General features: G+C 40.4%; 1 protein-coding gene across 1 annotated transcript; it reads right to left on the reverse strand.

Moving 5' to 3' along the window:
- Positions 1-8,930: 8,930 nt before the first annotated feature.
- Positions 8,931-14,496, reverse strand: LOC116714830 (uncharacterized). Its single transcript, XM_032555584.1, has 2 exons — positions 13,903-14,496; positions 8,931-11,654 (listed from the first exon to the last, which is right to left on the reverse strand). The coding sequence occupies exons 1-2, from the start codon at positions 13,935-13,937 to the stop codon at positions 10,955-10,957; spliced, it is 735 nt and encodes a 244-aa protein (XP_032411475.1). The 5' UTR covers positions 13,938-14,496; the 3' UTR covers positions 8,931-10,954.
- Positions 14,497-21,609: the final 7,113 nt, after the last annotated feature.

Raw genomic sequence — 21,609 nt, forward strand, 5'->3', positions numbered from 1 at the left:
TCTGTCTCTTTAAGAAGCTTCTGCTCTTTCTGAAACTACAGGAAGTCATCACAACATGGCCCCTCTATTAACCCTTTAACAATGTTTTTATCAGTGTTGCACTGAGAAGTAGCTTGCATAACGAGCTCAGCTTAGGTGTTTTCTAATTGCTGCTGGCTAGTCTGAAGGAGTTGAGTGGGGGAGGGCCGTTCTGTGAGGTGGAAACTTGGAAATTGGAGCTCCAAGGAGTAGCTGCGCCTCAAAGGCGGGGCTACATCCAACCAGGCGTTTTGCACAGCTGAATGGTTGCCATGGAGATTAAAGGACTTCTCAAACATGCATGAAAGAGTCAAGGAAATCCCCCAGGTATGTTTTTGATGAGGGAATAACATTATAACATGCTGTAAAGCTAAAAAAAAATGTAATACCGCCCCTTTAAATTGCCTATTTTTAATAAATGTTAACCTCAGACTGGTCACATGTGAACATTTCTTAACAGAACAATATGTGAAGGAAGGCACATAGTAAGTCAGAGTAACATATCCCTACCACTAAGTTCACCAAGTAACGTTTCTTGACAAATGGTTCCTATCTCCTCACTGAGGGGATTGCTTTTGGAGAAACTGAAGACAACCCTATTTATAAGTAAACCATAAAACAAAGTCCATTCTTTAAATTCCTGGCTGTATGTGCACGCAACACTCAGTCTTGGACCGACAGACAGCTCTTGTCTTTAATGGGCTACGGTGCAGGAAGTACTTTTTAAGAACACTTTGGTTTTTAGGAGTGAGCAGAGAAATTCTGGCTTTGTTTAGTCTGCACAGCCGTTTAAAGCGTTTTCCAATATGGAGGGGTCAGTTTGGATCAGGGGCCCGTCTGCTTGACTGAAAACCTGCAAAGCTGGTGTGAAACATTTCTTATTTGACAGCCTCTCTCCTCGGACTCGGTAATGATAATAAAAAAAAAAAGCTCCGGACTTCAAACATGTCAGGGATGAAGAGTAGCACATTTTGCCTTCTACAAGGGGATTCAGTTTTTGATTACGTGAAACGAAAGTATAAAAACTGTTTGTGCGCTTTTGTCTTGCTTACACTATAAATGTGTGTCAAATATTTTTATTTCTCACTGGATGCTAAAAACGGAAACTTTAAAGAAAAGGGTCAGAATTTATCATTCATTATATTAATTGTTAGGCTTCTTCATTCAGTATAAATTAGTTGGCCTGGAGACTTAAACTTGTTATATAGTGGACATGTTGCATTAATAAAATTTAAACATGCTTGTATGACCTTCAACCTTTACGATTATTTGTATTTATATAGGTGTCTAGCCTTTAGCAGGCTTAGCCAAACGCCTGATTGAGATGCTTTGACTTTAAAGTTTTTAGCAAAGAACCAAATGTTTCTAAGGATTTCAAATTTTAATGTATATTTCCAAATCTTTCCTGTGGGACCTAATACAAATTCCCACATTAGAGTTCAGTAAAGTGCCATCTAACTCATCTAACCCTAACATGTAATTTACTGTCAAAAGTGAAGTGCTTAAGACATCTCCATTAGATTCCCTTTAAATAAAAAAAACAACATTTCACTTCCTGTAAGTATTTCCCACAACCCATAATGGTGTCATTAGGTTGGTTTTTTTCTCTCCATTTGAGCCACGCATTTGTAGTCATTTTGAAAATAATCACATAAAGCAAATCAATATCAGTCCTCAAAGACGATCAAGTTTCGTTGAGATGTTTTCTGAGCATCTTCTCCGCCACACAATACTAAACTTTCTTCCCGCTGTGATTTCATGTTCTTATGACAGGAAGAGGTCACCTTTGCCTCTTCTATTGATCTTTTGTACGTGACGTCACGCTCGTCGGAAAGCGACCCACTCGGAAAGACAAACGTCAAAACAACTCCTGTAAAGTTTGCTAAAAAACAGACCGTTGGTAGCCTAACATCGTTTTCATTTAGTTAATTTCACTCCAGAAATGGTCACAGAATGCTGCACAAACAGAGAAGATAAGATTAACATTCGTGTACTTCATTAATAAGTAAATTTAGTAACATACCATAAATATTGCAGGATAGAGAAGGTAGCCTCGAATCCTTAGCAACCATAGAGAAAAAGCCCCGCTATCATGTAAGCCCAGGGGTTCTCAAACTTTTCACTGGAACTAATGTAGCATGTACCATGTACATAAAAAACTGGTGAGTGTATAAATTTTGAAGGTCTTCAATTCTCTCGTGGTCTTAGCGCGATGCTCAGAAGGGACACAGCAAATGTCACGGTTGGACAGGCGGGAAGCAGGGGGTTGTCCCATCAGACCGTCAGTTCCTGAAACCACGCACACACAAAACTAACTCGTAACAGCACATGTGACATCATAGAGGGTCCAAATGACCCCATCTTTTAGGACTGCCAGAGGGTTAAGTTTCCTCGGGGATATGGGGAATGCCTTTATGTGTCAGTATCTACACTAGCTATTTCCAACTTGTAAATACCGCCGTCTATGAGTCCCAAATGGGTTTGCTACTTCCACAGACAAATTTGCTGGACTTAGAGCAAGTAGAAGCCATGGCTACTACGGTTCCAAGTTGGCAGAAATAAATTGGAAAAACAATCGCAGATCGCAGTTGCTCTGTTCAACAGATTCGTCCCTCGCTTCCGACGTCTGACATGGCACCTTTGCTTGATTAAGTCACTTAGGTGCAAAGGGTCAAAAGTCACAGGTGTTTTGTAGCCTCGTCATAACTAACATCAGATTAGATTGAAAAACAGAAACGCCCTTCAGTCCTCACGCTGGCCCCCTGGCTGCTAATGTGTTTGGTAACGGTAACTAAGCAGTGCTAACCAGGCCAAGCCTTTGTGAGTCACACCAACCAAAACAAAAAAACCCTATTAGTGCAGCCCCACTCCTCCGCCGCCCGCCCTCCCTCCATCCTCTCCTCTTCTCCTCTGTCCATCTCTCCTTTAATGCGATGATGAGTGTATTTCCTTTGCTGCCCTCCCTTCGCCTCAGCCCATCCTCTCATTCACTGGCTCCAAGAGGGTTTGGGGGCAGCACTGTTGTGCCATACATACCTCTGCCCTGACAACAGAGCCGTACAAAGGCAGCGAGGCCGTACCAGCGCAGGAGTCCTGAGCTTTGTGGGGCTTTATGGACAGATATTAACACGAGGACAGAGTTGTGTCCTGGGTAGTATTATGGTCTGGAGCCAGCTGTAGCCCCTCAGTTCAGCTGTGACGATCAGATTTTGTCAAATAAATAAGCGGCGGTAACCATCAACGCCGTCCGACTCATTAAAGCCGCAGACTGAGGTCGATTGGAGCCTTTACACCGGAGTGTTTTATGCTTGAGCAGCTGTGGGTCAGAGCTTGTTCCTCCAGACGGTGAGGCGAGACAGACGGACTGACCAGACTGACCCCAGCTTGTGCAGACGGAGCTGGTCGTCTCCGTGATACTGGTTGTGTAAATGCTGCAAAGCAATCTCCCCTCTCTCCGGTTATCTCTTTTATACCTAACCCTAACCCTAACCAGTTAGGGTTTCACTTTTTATGGATGTTCTTTGTCCATTGAATTTGAAATCTTCAAAATTCTGCGAAAGATTTGCAGTCTTTGAAGAAATCAGAAGATTCTTTTCTTCTGCTTTTAAGGGAACCTAAATCAAAAGACTCTAGTCCTGTCACCTGTTGGACGTTTAACAACATGAAGCAACACATCGCCTATGTTTAGGCTGAATGCGTGGAAGTGTGTTGTGTAGTTCTATATTTCCTGCTGACTGTTCAGTATGATCGCCCCTCTGGGTAGCAGTGATTACTCCCCACATTCCTCTCTTTGTTCGCAAAACAAAAATGTCTAGAAACAATCTGAACAGCTCACTCCAGCCGGTTTCCCTTGTCGTGTCTTTATGTTTGGACGAAGTTCTACGTTTTAATGTGCTTCTTTGCTTTATTCGTGAGAACAAGCCATCCGTCTCCACCTACGCCGTATAAGGCTGAAAGGCCTTTCTTTTAGCCAAATAGCCCGATAGCTGGCGTTGTTGCCGCGGCAATGCGAGTCTGCGATCCTGGTGGATCCTGAACAGGTGAAGGAAGTTGGTTTGACTGCTGAGTTTAAATATAAAGTCTTTCTTCAGAATCACGTACTCTGCCTTTTCATGGAGTGCAACCTTAAGTAGCTGAAGGTTTAATTTACATTTACTGACAAATGTCTCCCTACAGAGAGAGAAAGACAATAAACAGGAGGAGCCCTCGCTGCACAATTACAGACATATTTAGAGTTAAGCTAAAATTTGGTAACATACCTGGAAAGTATAGGTTTAAAATAATTTATTTATCCCAGAATATTTTTGAAAAACAAATTACATTTTCCAAAATACGATAATACAGTGTACAAGGTAGTATCTGTTTGGGAAAAATAGTCATTTGCCAATTACCTTTTTGGCGTGTTTCTTCTATTTTGATTAATTATCTAAAGTGATAAACTTCGTTATTTCGTTATACCTGTTACTGGTTTCACAGTTGACTATATGAACTACATTGTTGCCAAAATGTGGTACACAAATAAACCTGATTGATTGATTGATTGATTGACTGTAAACCTAAATCTGCCTGGCTCGACGTATCGTGGACTTAGCTGACTATCGACACATTTGAAGAGTCCTGATATGATTTCATTGACTTCAACATGTTCCTGGACGACCAACACAAAGAACCTGAACAGTATTTCTTGGCCCAGATTTAGTGGCGTGGTTTGTCCTGAACCCAAGAGGATACAACAGAACCATTACCCGTTCTGCAGCAACTTTTTAAACACGGAAAAGTCGCCTTGCAGCCGGTTGTAATGGGTGAGTAATGGAAATTTTGTTTTCTTCCAGTCCAGTTCCTCAGAAGTATTTTTTTTTTCCAGCACAAACCTGTTTAGACTTTTTCAAAGGTTGCAGTTCACACACATAGCGTGCTAAGAAAAGGCAGTTCTTACTCATGATGCGCCATTCTCACTTTATCTGTTTGCGCTCATTGTGGTTTTGTTGAACCGGATGGAAACATTACCTTGTCTGATGTTTGCATCTGCAAACATCAGCCACACGTGGTAAAAGTGTAAAGTCACCAACGTCCCCACTCCTTATCCACTTATACGCAAACTTTCATTTATTGTTTGAGTAATACAGACATATAACAAATAAAACCATATTTAATAGTCGACCCATCAATGTAGCATCTCTTTCATTTGAACTACAGTGGATGAACAATCATTACATTTCAAATTTCACAAAAAAAAAAACAAAATAGCATCAATAACAAAACCCCAATAATAATAATAATAATAATAATAATAATAATATATCCAGCAATAATCATGTTTACGTGATCATTTGAAAACTTTTCTTTTCAAATTTTCAATAGTGACGTACAATACGCCTATGTTTATTCCATGGTTTTTGATTCTAAATACTGAATAGATACATTAGCTAGCATACGTCAAAAAAAAAAAATAAATAAATAAATAAATCTGTCAGTTGTTCACATGTGAGCGAAGGTTTGGAAGCTCAAACACAAGCTGCGTAGAGTTGCCAAACAGAGAGCATCAAGGGAGGGAAGAACGTTGTTCCTTCATTTTCAACCATAATTGCTTAGTTCTACACACACACATGCATTTCTATCTTTACAAAGACTTTACATTGACTCCCATTCATTTTTTAAATTTTATTTCTATAGCCCGCTTTCCCTTAAACAGTATATTTCTAACCCAAACCTTAACCAGAACTTAATTCAAACCTTTTACCTTTTTTGCTGCTGGATCTGTTGGTAATGACTTAAAAAGTGGCTCAGCTGTTCTCTGCTGCCACCTGCTGGACATAACACAGATAGCAGGAAAGAGCGGTTCACAACAACCTTATGTAAACTGAAGCGGCTTAAACCGCGAGACTACAGTAAGTCCCTCTGTGTGTATATGGAGGCACCTGGAGGAGTTCTGTGAGATTTACCTTCTTACATCTTTTTACATGCCAGACCAACACAGAGTAGCGCAAAACAGGGTGAAGGAAAATACAAAGATCTGAAAAGTGGTGCACATTGATTTATTTTTATTTGTAAAATTTAAATGAAATAAAATTTTTATAAATTGATTTCTAAACATTTTTTTTAAATAAATTTATAAAACAAATTTATATTTTTCTTATTTATATAAAAATATATTTTTCTTTATTTATAAATATGTTTAGATATATAAATAAATATATATTTTTATTTATAAAAAATATGTATTTATAAATAACACATTATTTATAAATATATCTATTTATATTTTTATTAACATTTGTTTGATTAACATTTTTGGTAACTTGTTAATAGTCCACTCAACAAATGTGCACTATCTCAAGGTTTTGGTTGTTGTGTAACAAAATGTAAACTAAAGTGGTGCAAATACCTACATCAGGTTCTTTTTGGGAGTTGTCTCGCCATCAGCAGCCATGCTGTGGTGCAGCATGATTCAAACAGCTGATATCTGGGACGTCAGTGTGCATCTGTGCCGTCTGTCCATTTGCAGCGTGGCGCGTTATCAGTTTGACCCCCGTTTGACTCGAACACACCGAAGAGTCTCTGTGTGTGTGCTAGCAAAACGGAAACCAGGCAGCTGAAAAACAATAAATTCATTAAGCTGAGGTCATTTACTTAAAGAAAATGCATCACTTGAACTCTTTGCATCGCATCTTGTTTTACTTTAAAAATATGTCAATAGGGAAATGCAAAACTGAACCTCGCTGGTATGAGCAAGCAGCGCGTGGTGGAGAACTCTGGATCGTGTCTAAAAGACGTGGAAACAGACGGAAAGTTCACGAGGGACGGAAAGGAGGAAGTAGATGAGCGTGAATGTGAAAACTAAAACTAAATAAAAAACGGTCGGTGCGTGAATGTTAGCGTAAAATTGCTAGAGTGCCTGGAAAGTTGCCCTGCAGCCAAGGCGTGTTTATTTTGTAGCCGCTACCATTGTTTCCTTGTCCATATAACAGGCGGAAACGCTGCTGCGATCTCACAAAACCAGCCTGGTGACTAAGCGAGGCCGCAGCCTGCGATTAAAAACGTCAAGCTGCAGGTCTTCACCCAAGGCCTTCCAAATTTAAACTCTAGAAATCTCGGATGGAAAAATTTGACAGTCATATTGACGAGGAAGTAAAAACCGCTCAACCCGTAGGCATGTTCATGTTCCGATCACCCAGTACGATGCTTCTGTTAAACCAGTGCTACGTGTAATAACACTAGATTTCATCTGCACTACGTCGAGTTGTGTCACAAAGCTTATCGGCTGGTGTTTCAGCTGCTTTCTGATGGGAAATGCTGCAAAAATGGGTCTAGCACAAGCTGCGGCTGCCAATTCTGCCTCTATTTCACAATTTATGTCACAATTTAAGGCTATAAACACTTTTGTTTTATTTTGTGTTTGTTTTGAAGTTTAGTTTCGGAAGGTAAGCAAATGAATTAGGTCATGATCGTTAAAAATGGCTGCGAAGAATGCTGTTGTATTTGAAGTGCAGCTTGCAAAATAACAGATTACACCAAGACCAGCTAAGTTAAGTCAGGGAAAGCGATACTAATAATAATTAAAAAAGAAGCTTAAATCCGTATCGTCCTGAGGCGATAGCTGGGACCAAAGAATCCCTGCTTCAATCTGTTAATAGTGGAAAGACTGGATCATTATCATTAAGAGGCAGACAGACGGTATTTTTCCATGATGCTTTGAATCACGTTGGAAATTATGAGAAAACAAAGTTCATTCCTCAGGTTGACGTCCATGAGCAACATGTGTTCAGTAATATTAAAAACCTCTTTTTATTACTGTTACTCCTGGCGCCTGTATCCCTAAATGTAAAGTATAAACATGTTTCATTTGCTACACTGTAATCACAACGCAAACGCTCGCCACGATTTACGCCCTTACAAAAGAATCCCATGAAATTCACATGTGGTTCCCATGTTCCACATGTGACACAAGTATTTTGGTCATGTGATCCATGGTTTATTCAACATGGGGTCACATATTTCTCACATGTGCACCACATGTGATCAGATTTTTTTTCCATGTAAAGATCGGGTGATTATACTGAATATGTAATAAAAATCTAATTCATTTTACATGTAAAAATCACATCTGAAAATTATGTACCACATAAAAAATGCACATGTGGTTCACACACATTTTCACATGTCTACGTGTGATTTTGGAATACTTTGTGGAAAAAACCCATGTGATTCCCATGTTTTCCCATGTGCATCACGTGTGATGCACATGTGATTTTTTTGTAAGGGCGGTTTCAGTTCCAGCGGTACGAAGGTGAAGCTGCAAGAAAATATTCAATCCGTTTCTAATTTACCTAAAAACGAGTTGACTCGTATTTTTCTCGTCACATACAAATTATTATATATTATACCTATTATTCTCCACAATAATAACGCATAACTCATGCACTGTAAAAAAAAAACATTGAAAATGATGTAAAATCACAATAGAAAAGTGTCGTAAAGTGGAAAATGTAAGGGTTTGTTTTATTTAATTCGCAGAAACCTTTGTGAACTGTTAAATTAAATGCTTATGTTGGTTTTACAGTAACAATATGTGAGTATAATCAATTTTTTTTTTTAAAACTACAAATGGTGATTTTAAAAAAAGGGGGAAAAAAATATTGTAGTCATCAGAGAATTCTGTAATGGTGACAAATACTGGAAAAACTATAGTTTTTATCAGTTGATTTTAAAATTACAAAAATTATAAAAAATTATATTATAAAATTATAAAAAATATTAGTCGCTTTGCTATGCAAAATTAACATTAGATTTTTATAATCTTAACAGATTATTAATGTAATTCAGCTGTGATTTTACTTTTTTTTTTAGAAGCGTTAATTACTTAACATCTGTAATTTTCACAGGGAAACAGAGTAAAAATGACCTTTTTACAGTGTTTTTCCAGGTGGTTTATTGAAGGTTTCGTTATAAAACCTGCTGTTATGTGCATAATTCATCTCACAATGTCTTTTTATTCACTCAGCGTTATTAAAAAAAAACACACATATCTTCAATTACAAATTGTGACAGCATCATTTCTGCCATGTTCATTAAACAGATCAAGAGAAAATAAATACATGAGCATCTTTACCCTTTATCCCATCGTAAAGTAAGATAACCTTCCAAACGGACAAGATGTAATATTTCATCGAGACCTTTGACTGGAAGAAGAAGACACATTTGTTCAAAATACATAAAGATTTAGGGCGAATTTCCCAAACACAATATGAGGAATAAATTATAAATGCTTTTACATTCATTAAGTCATGCAATCTTAGTCAAGTAGGTAAGAACAGAATAGAAATACTCTTAATTGTCCCCCAGCGGGGAAATTCAAGTAACTGGTTATAAATTAAAAAAATATCCTAAGGAGAGTTCTGGGAAAAGAGTTTGCCAGAGGGCTAAAAATCTACAATTTGGCAAAAAATAATTTAATAATCTTCTGCGTAAGAGAACAAAACAAGCACTGGGTTCAATGCTGGATCCTGGACACAGGAAATTTAAAACGTAAGCAGGAAATGGCTCGTCATATCTTTAGGTGACCTTTACAATAAGCTAAGCTCTTTTTTTTTTTTTTATTTAAAGAAACTACAATCATCATAAGAAACTTTTAGAGAGACATTACTGCCTATTTATTTGGGCCAATAAAATCTTAAAAGATTTTTCATTCGTCTTAAATTTGACACTAAGGAATGAATTTAAGAGACGCTTTAAACAAAAAAAAAAAAAAAATAGGATAGGCTTCAAAACATCTGAAAACACTATTTGACTATAAATCAACATAATTATAGTATATAAATAAAATGCTCTGCAAAAACACGAAATCAAGCATTTCTGGTCTAGTTTTAGTGCAAGAATCTTATAACACGGGGAAAATTTATCTCCCAACGGAATTAGTACTTTGATAAAAATCTAATCCATCTCCAGTGGAGCCCCTCCATGTTATGGTTTGTAGGCGTGTCCGGAAGTCTCGCGCATGCGTACAACGCTGGAGGGTAAAAAGACGATTCTTTTAACATGCCACCCATAGCCGAGTTCAGCTCTGTTAACTAAATGAAACCTGGAGATGTTGGTATTATTCATTTAGTGCAGTGGGCCGCGGCAAAGGAAAAACTAGCGCAGGAAAACCGTTAAAGAACAACTCAAAGCCCCTTTTCCCCCCCTGGCTGTCTGTGTCGGCTAGGCCACACGCAGACCCGTTGCCACAGCAACTAACATGTTTCAGGATTTAACGCCAAGAAGAACACTTAACATTTCTGAACATTCAGTCTGTTACAGTTTAATGTGCTTAGGCTTGATGTTTATTTTGCGATTATTAACAAGTGATAGCTGGTGGATTAGCTCCCACCTATAGCTGCTAATAGCTAATGGCTAATGTTAGCTAACAACACAGCGGTGGTTGATTGAAACACCTGCTCCACTGATGAACTGAGTTGGTGTGTGTGGGTCGCCTTTTTCTTTATTTCTTTTTTTACTGAATGGAAACACACCGAACTGCAGCACATCTACATGTCAAGGTTGTCAAGCTAATGTAGCTGGACTACTTCCCTCTCACTCCTACTTTTTTCTTTTCTTAATTAAAACTTTTTACTGACCTTGTTATCTAGTCGTCATAGTGTAGAAAAGCACTGTGTCCCTTTTATACATCAGGCGTCCATTGAAGATTTAGCACGTTATATTGACAGCTAAAACCAATGGCAGCCATTGTTTCGGGGCAGCTTTTTGCCCTCCAACAGGAAGATGGGAGGGGAACTTACGCAAGTTTGAGGGGTCCAATTAAGCTGGCTTAATTTTAATTGTAAGTTAGTTTGGTCTTATTTCAAGTGTTTGTACTAAAGAGAAAAAAAACAGACCACAAAGTACTTAGTAAGATTTAGTGTTTTAGCAGAGTGGAAACACTTTGAGTTTTTAGAAGCTCTTAATGAAACGAGCTCGTCCTTCTCTGTGGTCTAAACCTGTAAATGGCGTAATGCATCCACGAATTCACGAACCACAGCACCTTCCTCAGGCTCAGGGAGACGGCGGGCAGCGTCGACAGGTACGTCTGCCGCTCAGAGAGCCTCGCGTGTAGCAAACACACGAGCTCCAGCAGCACGAGCCCCCAGGTCAGACTGCAGCACAGCCGGGCCCACTGGGAAGTCCTGAACCTCCGGGTCTGCAGCGGCCAGTGGGACAGCAGCGTGGCCTCCAGCCCCAGCAGCCCCAGCAGGAGCAGCGAGGCCAGGCGATGGGCTTCGAGCAGCTGCTCGCTGAGCGCGCTCAGAGCCCGGCTCGCTCCCGCCTCCTCCTCCTCGGCCCACAGTCCCACGGACAGTCCCAGCCGGATGAGCCAGCGCAGCAGCACTAGCGCGTCCGTCCGGGCCAGCTGGAGCAGGAAGACGGCGGACGGCTTGGTGGAGATGTGAGGGGAGCGGAGCAGCTGCAGAGCCCGCAGGCTGAACACGCAGCCGACCAGCAGGGGGAGCTCATCGCCGCAGGGGAAGAGCAGCACGGTGACCAGCTTGAGCAAGAGGAAGCGCCGCAGCCAGCCTCTGGAGGAGGAGAGGACTCCCTCTGTGACCGAACCGGGCCAGCACTGCGAGCTCAGCTTCCACACCGACTTTAAGGCTTCATGAGATCTGCACACAGTTTAAACCAATGTTAGTTCAGAGAGAGGGGGGTAACCTCATCAGTTCAGTTTGTTTTGGTAAACTGGCAACATTAAACACAGGAAACACAAAAAAATAACAATAAACAAACCCATAATTTACCAAAAGGGGAATAGGCTGGAGCAAAAGCTTATATCTGCCTACCCTGATCATATACTTAGCAGCCTACCATCATGAAATATATATTCTGTTCATATAGATAAGTACACACAAACACACATGTATATATATATTTTTACTTTATTAGTGCAAAATTACTTAATTTTTTACAATAAACTTAAGTGTTTTTTAATTATTTTATACAATGGACCGTCTCAAGTAATGTTTTATAGCTTTAGATTTCTTTTATAATTGGAAAAAAAATGACCTGTATTTGATTTTAGACACCTGAGCAGAGTTGGGTAGAAACAACCCACAGGAAAAGGCTGATCTTAATCAATCACCCAGTTCTAGCCAAGCAACCAATGTTGAAAAGATGTCAACGAATCAACATTGTTTTGTGGTCGAATTCTTGAGATTGAAATGTCAACGTCTAATCAATGTTGCAAGCTGTTTGTCGCAAGAACACGTCCTACAGCTGCATTTACTGGACTTTTGACTCCTGCTCGAGTAGCTTTACTGTGAAGCATCGCTACTCTTACTTCATTAAACTGTTAACCAAATTCACAGATTCAAACTAATGTCTGTGTTCAGTGAGCTTAACCAGGAATGTACTGATTCAGACACACGCCTGTGGTTTTTGTTAAAGTTTTATAAGTTTTACATAGAAAGAAACTGATATAGAAAAAAAATTTCTTTTAGTTATTTGGAATTATTTTCACTGTGGTCTTTAAAATACCAAAATGTCCACATAACTTTGTATTTTTGCTCCGTCTGATGATGTAATTTTTAAATATTAAATGATTGGTGTTACACAGTACTAGAGCAGACGTTTTACTAAATACTTTGCTAGTATTATTTTCTAACTTGAGTAGTTTCTTGGAAAGCTATTTTTTACTTTTGCAGTTTTGGGTACTTCTATGTTTGAGTCACTACTTGTATTTTTTTTTTTTAAAGTACTTTAGAATGCTTTTAACTCTGTAATACCTACCAAAAATACGGTTTCTTATCTTCTGCTTATGTCAGTTAAAGCTCAGTTAGATTGGAAGAAATGTGTCTGTGATCAAGGTATTCCAAGTTAGCTTTGTCAGTTGGATTTGGGTCTGGGCTTTGACTGGGCCACTTTAACAGACGAACATGTTTTGATCTCGACCACATGTGTGTAAACATTTTGGCATATGGGCCAAAATTGTCCGTTTGGAAGTAGTTAATAGCCACAACAATGTAAAATAAAAGTGCAACTCTAAATCCATTGAGATTTAGAGTTGTGATTTTTTTTTTTTTTTTTGCCTAAAATGAGAGCTGTGGAGAGAGCAGAAACATGCCACACTTTTCAGATTTTTATTTCTAAAAAGATTTGACAATCACAGATTTCCTACACCACTTGACATTTTGTGGGTTGGCCTATTACATAAATTACTCTTAAGTTTGTGGTTGCAATGCGGTCAATGGTTAGAACAAGTTGAAGGGGTGTGAAAACGTTTGTTTAAAGTGCTCTACATCACTGTAAGAACACATAACTGCAGCTGGATTGCAATTAAAAGTACAAGTTTTCAGCCTCAGTTTTAAACTGTATATTTATCTGCTATAAAATACTTTGTACCTTTAATACTTGAAGTGACTCAACCCTCTCATTCTGATGGTCTAGCTAATAGTATTTTAAGCATATATTGACAAGATTAAAGTCATCATTTTCCAATAAAAGAAAAAAATGTAGCAATGTATTAGTGTTTAGATGGTAGTGTTGGGTTCATCAAACAGTCTTGAACGAAGCCTGTTAGGTTAAAGTACAGCTGCATAAATCAGGTAATGTATGGCGACAAAGACACTCAACTCGTCCAGGGTTTTATCCCTGAAAACCTGAGGAGGAAATGTTTAAAAGTTGGAGATAACGCCTTGGGACGTTCCAGCAGTTCTACAGGTGAGAACATGAGGTTTCCATTTCTACGTTGGTTAGAATAAATCAACAATCTCGACATCTCCCCACACTTCCTTGTCCAAGGTCACGCCAACTTTCAATCTTCCCAGCCTCTAAAGACAAGTTCAGCCCCCCTCCCACTCCCCGTGGTCCTTATTTTTAACAAGTTCATTTTCCTCTTGGCTGCTTATCAGAACTCACCCGTGTAGAGGTAGGTCAAGGTCAAAGCTCACCATTCTTGTTTCACAACTTCTCCACGATAACCATAATTCCAGTGTGGCGGTGTGGGAAATAAAAGTGCGTGAGGAGCCTCCTCTGCTTTGTCTCCGCTAATGTGACTCCACCTGAACAGCCTGCACATGCCATCGCTCGCGCCTGCGGAGCAAAACCAGTCTACATGTGACTCATGATTGTGCAAAAAATATTTTTTGCCCGAGGCTTCTCCTCCGCTCAGCTGGCATCTGTGCGGGCTTGTGTCGGTTTTCCAGGTAGTTCTTAAAAGAAGGAAGGAGCTGCGATTGGAGGCCGACGTTCCCCGTGGAGGGAACGTCGGCCTCCAGCTGTGAACTGCTACTAGAAATTCATTTTCCCCAGAACAACCATCAAGTGGAAATAACGCAGAGTACAGAACAAGAGACGTGATGAGGGCAGTTTTATTGCTGTCGCGTCTTATTTTGGTTGTTCACTCCTCAGGGCACAACAGTCGTATCCACAACAAAAAGGATGCGACCGCAGTTCAGTAGCTAAACATGACGTGGCTGTCACCCTGAAATGACTAACCACTCTGCTCACTGTGGCACATTATATGTGTCAACAGGTCTCCCTAACCTCACATCTGTGAGGTTATCTGACGTCACAGAGCAACAAGTCTGACTGTGTAATGTAGAGCCTCCCCATCCAGTAGCTTTTTGATGCATTCCTCTTTCTACACACTTGAACTACATGAATGACTCACTACCACCACTCTGCAAAACGGGATGACGCCATAATGAAGGAATTCAGCCATTTGTCTTGGTTGTGTTTCAGAAGGGATGCATCAAGGAGTTGGAGTTGTAACCCTTGAGCTGTAGCCCATTAGCTGGATTACATGATCCATCACATTGCCCGTAGTCCATCCCCTGATTGACTGGACTCTCCTGAGTCTGTTTCCACATGAGGAAGTTTGCTTCTTAAGCTTGAGATGCCATGAACCAACCACTCAGCTAAGCAAGAACCAGAACTGGGTCACCAAGACCTGGCTGGTCCACAGCGAGCCACTTACAGTAAGTTCTTATCTCTGTCGTTATGTTAAGCTGGGCTGAATTGGACTAAGTTAGGTTGAGTTGGGTTAAGTTAAGTTGGGCTGAGTTCAGTTAAAACAAGTTGAATTACAAGGCATATTATTAATCCAGAGGAAATTATGAGGTAATCTGTTGTTATCACCCATAAAAAGTTTAAAAACATTGAAAACATAATAAAAGGCACATTAAAGATATAAAAACAATCAAGACATTAATACCCACATTTCCCACCCTTCCCCGTTGCAGTTGAATACCCAAAGCGAAGGCCCCTGGGAGCCAAAGAGGCCACCAGTAGTGTCGCGTCTGAAAGAGATGAGCCAGCAGTGTGTCTCTAAGCCAGAGCGGCAGTCTGACGGCAGACCAGGGTGAGAATACACCTGTTCCCTTGAGATACTGAGACTGAAACACGTCAGAACCTGAAGATGGCCCAGTCTTCTTGTGACGAGCAGGTCCCCTGGAATCCAAAATGAGTTGTTTTTCTTACAGTTTGTCATATGAAACATTTGAAATCTTCCGTTTCCCACCCTAATTTATGTTCTCAAATTAAAACCTGACCTAAAACTCAAATCTCATTCTAATAGCCTGGGGGTTTTAATCAGCTGAACCATTACTGACATTATCATTATCACAGAAAAAACTGTTTCCTTTTTTTAAAACCCATTAAACACCTAATGTGAAGCTTAGAAGAATACGGTTCTGTCGTGCAGATAGTAATCAGTGTCAATCTTACTTTCCTGCATGTTGACCCATCAATGGTAAACAGACTTTAACTGGTGTTAGGTGGGATTAGCTGTCGTAACCTGTGGTAAAAACTGTGTTCTATATTAAGCCAACAAGCTCAAAAGTTTTACACCATCAAAATTTTACGGTGTATAAATTACCGAGATTATTGCGAAGTGCCTGAAACATGAACACATGGCGTCAAAACACAGAACGTAGCGGTGTGAGCTGTTTACGCTATCTATAATTACAGTGGTGTTCTGTTAATATTAGGAAAAGCGCTGAAGAAAAGCAGCTCTGTGTCTAGGCTTGCAGAGCTGACATTTAGCTTTTGTTGTGTGTCGTTGCTGAGGTGAATTAGATCGAGCTTTGCTTACTAAAACAGCGAGTGATGGCTTGATTTGGTCCACTGCCCGGAGGATCCTGCGGGGGGAACCAAGTGAAAAGAATGTAAACAGTTAGGTGTGTCAGGAAATGTTGAATATTTTCAATTTCACTGGTATTTATGGCTGCTGGTTTACCAGTGAGAGGTTGTTTGTGTTTCCCAGCGATCTTCACGCCACATTCCTCCGATCTCCCGGATGAGACGCAAACAAGTGCATGAGGACTTGTCTTTTCCTTACGTTTATTTTCTACAATCCAGTTTTTGGTAAACATGTAAACGCAAAACATGGACGGAAAGTTTTCCTCGTTTTTTTGGGGGGTGGGAGATTTTATTTTGTATATTATTGCGAATTTGTGTTACAGATCAACACAAAGCATAACATAAATGTAAAGAGGCTACCTATTGTTACCGGTGAACAAACAGCACCAGGCAGGTCAGGAATAATGTGGAAGATATAAAGAAGAATAAAGTTATAAAACAATATCCCAAGCTCTGTTCAATCCGTTATTAAAAATTAGAAGGAATACTTCGAGACTGTTAACTTAAACAGAAAGGGCCAGAGAGCAGCATTGATCAGAGAAGAGGCTTGTGGTAGCTCTGAGACATTTCAACTTTGATAAAAAAGTCCATAAATCTGACCTTAATGGAAGAGTGGCAAGAAGAAAACCACATAGACTCCCATTTAAAATTTTCCACAAGAAGAAAGAAATTCAAGGCAGATTGAAACCCAACCTCATGATCAACAAAGAAAATCGTTTGTCATCCTCGAAAGTAAAGTATTGAAGAAATAAATTAGTAAGTGCACATCATATGATTGCATACAGATCAGATTATAACAACAATACAACCACCCTTCACAAAATAATACTAGCATTAGCATTTCAAAAGATGTTGAAAGTACTATGAAAATAAATAGCGTGGTAAATGACAATATAGGCAAATTGTTAAGGACTCTTAAAAGATTAACCAAAAATAATCAATAGTTGTTTTGTTTTTTTAAAGCAGGATCTTAGATGGTTTTATTTATTTTAACAATCTTATCAAAATAACCAACGGGTAAAATTGACATGATGGGACCTAAAAATAGATCCTAGCTGTAAATTTAGCAACTTTTGACAAAAAGATCCAAACAACCTGAATGCCAAGCAACTTCCTGCAGAATTTGGTAACTCCGTGTCAAGGGCACAGGGTCTCCTCTTGGCTGACTGGACTCTGCACAGGTGGGGCGGACTTCACTCATGTGTCCGTTCACTGACATTATCATTATCACAGAAAAAAATGTTTCCCTTTTTTTAAAACCCATTAAACACCTAATGTGAAGCTTAGAAGAATACGGTTCTGTCGAATACGGTTTGGAGATGACTTCATCCAGGCTTTTGAAAAAACGTGAAACTATGAACAGGTTCTCTGAAGGTCTTCTCAGATATTTTAAGACTGACGCCACAACTGTTCTGTCCAGGTCCACGTTTTCTGAAAGAAGCAAACTTCCCACAACTGGACAGGATCCCCTAAGTTTTTTTTTACAAATAGCCTCAACAATTGTCTGGCTGTGAATGGAGATTGCTTCTGGGTCACCATCAATTTGTTCCCCCTGAACTTCAGCCCAAACTTTCTCTAAGAACCGTTCATGAATGTTACGAACGTCCCGAAGAGACAAGAAGAAACCTGAAGCTTTAATGGCCTGGGCAATCAGGCAGTGCATCAACAAGGACGACGGACCTCTCTTGTCTTCCTGTGAAGCCTGTTACTCTGTTTCCACTGAGGAAGCTGGCATCTCACTGACAGACAACGTTTCTCCCTCAGAGGAATACTCTGAAACTTCCTCTATAGCAGACAAGGGAGTTGAGAATTCATTAAACCTTGCATACACTCTAAACTCCTGTGCCCCCGGATGTGCTAGGATATAAAACTCCTCCTTTCATCAAACCATAGCTCCGGTTCAAATTCCTCCCAATCCAAATCTGACAGATGTCCTGGAACAACAAACTTCCAGGACAAATGTTTGCTTTGGTTTTAACACCTTTATGTGCAAATCTTTGGAGGGGCAGTTTTCCAGCTCTACGACATCAGATAAGTCATCTGGAGGAATGAAAGGCTCCACAGGAGAGGTTTCATCAAACTTTGGCTCTGGTTCTGATTCCTCTTCCTGTAGATCAGGGGTCCCCAAAGTCGGTCCTCGAGGGCCGGCATCCTGCATGTTTAGCTCTCTCCCTGGTGGTACCAACAACCTTTTCAGCATGTCAATGCTCTTCTTAGGCCTCTAACGAGCCATCATTTGATCCAGGTGCGTTAAACCAGGGAGAGAACTAAAACATGCAGGTTGCCGGCCCTCGAGGACCGACGTTGGGGACTCCTGCTGTAGATCTTCAGTTGACAGGATAGCTGGCTAAACAAAGGCTTCCATGGGGCAAGTTTTCTCTCTCACTTCGGCTGGCTGACTGCCAGAATCTCCTGCAGACTTTGTCTCTTCTTCCACCTGGCTGCCCAGTGTTGGCATCTTTTCAGTGGAAGAAGTTTCCTGCTGTTGTGGTGTTGGAGCAACCTTCGCCGAATGTTTGTGAGAGAATTTTGTGAAGAATCCCTTCATCTTTCCTGGAAGATCTTTGAGCTTTGAACTTTCAGCTCTGATCTTCGAGAAGATGGAAACCTTCTTTACTTTCTTGGATTCCTCACAAGCGTGCAATCTAACAAAAAAGTTCCTTTATTATGACTTTGGTTTCTTCAACCATGTCATGAATCATTGGGACTTCTCGTGAGACCATCGAGGAACTGGCTGTATCGACCACATTCTTGACGATAAGGCTGTTTAACCTTTCAGTGTGGTCGGTACTGAAGTCTCCATAGACCTTTACAACTCTTGCAAACGCTTCCGGCACTTTGTTGCTGACGATCGCCTCGACGGCTTCAGCGGAGCATTTATCTTTTGGGAGAATATCCAGAACGCTGGATGTAAAAAGCTCCACGATTTCTCCCAAAGTCTTGACCAGAATGCAGGCGGTGCTGCGAGCTGGATCTCCAGTAGCCCGACGCATCCACTCCACTGAGGTCAAGACGAGGAAGAGAGGATGGATTACACCCCTCAGGGTGTCGATGGTGACGGCCTGGCTCCCTCCAGATTGGGAACTCATTTTACGCTCCATGATTGCTCTAGGCCACCATCAGATGCATTTTTCCTGCCACCACATATTAATAAAATACTTATAGCTATTTTAGCAAAAACTATGGGTTCTTGAGCTTACCTGAGTATGATCATTTGGTTGGATGTATATTTAAACCATATCAAAACCAAATCATATTGTTCACATTTCAGCCTTTGCGACTTTATCCGCATCCTTCAACGTTCGACTCCTTTCAGATCTTTTCATGTTGGCAAATCACCTTTTTTTTGGAGTTTTTAAACCTTTCTGACACAGCTTTACGCTTTTCTCACTCTTACTGGTACAACTACATCATCACTTGCATAAAAACCTTCTTGGGTACGTTAATCGGAAGCACGAGGAGGAAAAGTGTTTTGCTGGGACTGAACATCTATAATGCATAAAGATTGATCTGATTGTGAGTCATGTACTGCAATTAAAAACCAAAGGCTGTTTAAGTGGTCACAGAGTCAATGCTGTTTACTCCACAGAACAACTGAGAGACTGACTTGATGACACTGATTGAATTAGAGCCTGACCGCAGGCGGTGTCGACAACTTTACCCCCCATGTAACCCATTAACACCGGATGGATCCAGCGGTTGTAGCATCTGCGCCTTTCAGACCGGGGGCGTCTGCTGTGAGATGATTCTTTCATTGATTTTATGTTTGCTCTGCAGCAGAGGCTGAGAAACAGAAGTTTAATTTAAAGTAAAAGATTATAGTAAAATCAAAATCAAATCAAATTGTATTTGTATAGCACATTTCATCAGCAAGGCATTTCAAAGTGCTTTACATCATTACAAACACAGAAACACAAGGCAACATAGAATCAACAATCAAAACATGACATTATGTAAAGTTCCATCAATAAATTTGTAATTGATTACGTTTCAAATACAATCCTAACCAGGTGGGTTTTTAGTCGAGATTTAAAAGAAGTCAGTGTTTCAGCTGTTTTACAATTAGCAATTGTAGTAGTTAAAAAAAAACAAAACTGAAAAAGTTTTGAAAGTATTTTGAAAAGAAACAGCATCTTCGAAAAAGCCACCACCATCGTTTCACCTTAACCACGTGCTTAAAGGTTCCCTAATGTTTCCACCACATGCAATGCTTTGCAGGCAGGCCCAGCAGTTCAGCTACGATCTCGTCCTTTGACGTTTTATGACTTTCCCTCCACGGTGAAGAGCTGCCATGCCTCTTGGCATAGTTTTATTTGGCTCATTTCAGGTCGATTTCCTCGACCAAGCAAAAAAAAAAAAACCCACACAGTCCTCTTCAGAATATACACGGCGTTGTTGTTGCTGTTCGTGTAACCGGATGACCTCCTGGAGTCAAACGCCAGATCTTCGTTGCTGCTCTGACGTGGCGTCGCTCTGTCAGCACAATCTCAGCTCCTCGGAAACCACCGCAGCCTTTTGGTGACGCTTTGCTGAACTCTCTTTTGTGAAACTCTGCAACTGAGAAGCAATCAACTTCAGAGATAAGATGACCCAAATAAACATCCTCGTATGCAGTCCTGCTAAGAAAAACCTTGGGTGACCTTTTTTGTCTGGTTTCATGAAGACAGACCTCACTGTCAGCAGACCCCCCAGCAGAAAGACAGTCTCTGCTCTGTGTCCACAAAGCTGTCCTGCTGTTTATTTGCATTGCTACTGAATAGGGATTACGGCAGGAGAAAGCGTACAACTTTCCACCGGTGTGAAATCACACAGACTGTATAACTATTGCGTCGTTATGATTAGTTTTAACTGGTTCCATGGAAGGACTGGTGCTGCTGCAGAAGCAGGAGAGCTGCTGGGCTCGGTTCAAATATGCACTGTGTCTGAATCAAGTAAACAAAACTCAACAAGTGTTCCTGACTAAGTAACCAGCTGGGACACGCAATCTTTCCATCATAACTGAGTAGTGACTGTAGATGTAATAACGTTTCCCATTCGTCATCAATTTGGCCTTGCTCTCTTTAAGACTTTCTAAGAACGACAGACAATCACAGAGGAAAAGAGGTAATAAATTCAATCCACTTATTAAACAGAAAAAGCTAATAATTCCCTCGTTAGGTGATAGTTTACTGAGTCCACAGATCGGTAGAAGGATCACTCATTGAAAAAAAAAAAACATCTAAATTTAAGCCACTTATGTGCAGTGGCTCCTTGGAGAGGCCCTTCCCCTTAAGCGGAGTTGCTGCAGCTGTCTCTCTGTAAGTTTATTTCTGTAGCAATAAACGAACGTACAACCGGTGAGACGAAGTGCTTTCAACGACATCAAAGGAGACGTGCATTTAAATGGCAAAAACGTTTATGTCTGGAAAGCGCAGTAACAAAGCCAACGGTGGAGGGGTGGTGTTGTGTAACTTCCAGGCACAGAGTGCCATTTCATAGCAACGC

Source organism: Xiphophorus hellerii, chromosome 23 (genome assembly GCF_003331165.1).
Source record: "Xiphophorus hellerii strain 12219 chromosome 23, Xiphophorus_hellerii-4.1, whole genome shotgun sequence".
NCBI classification, from domain to species: domain Eukaryota; kingdom Metazoa; phylum Chordata; class Actinopteri; order Cyprinodontiformes; family Poeciliidae; genus Xiphophorus; species Xiphophorus hellerii.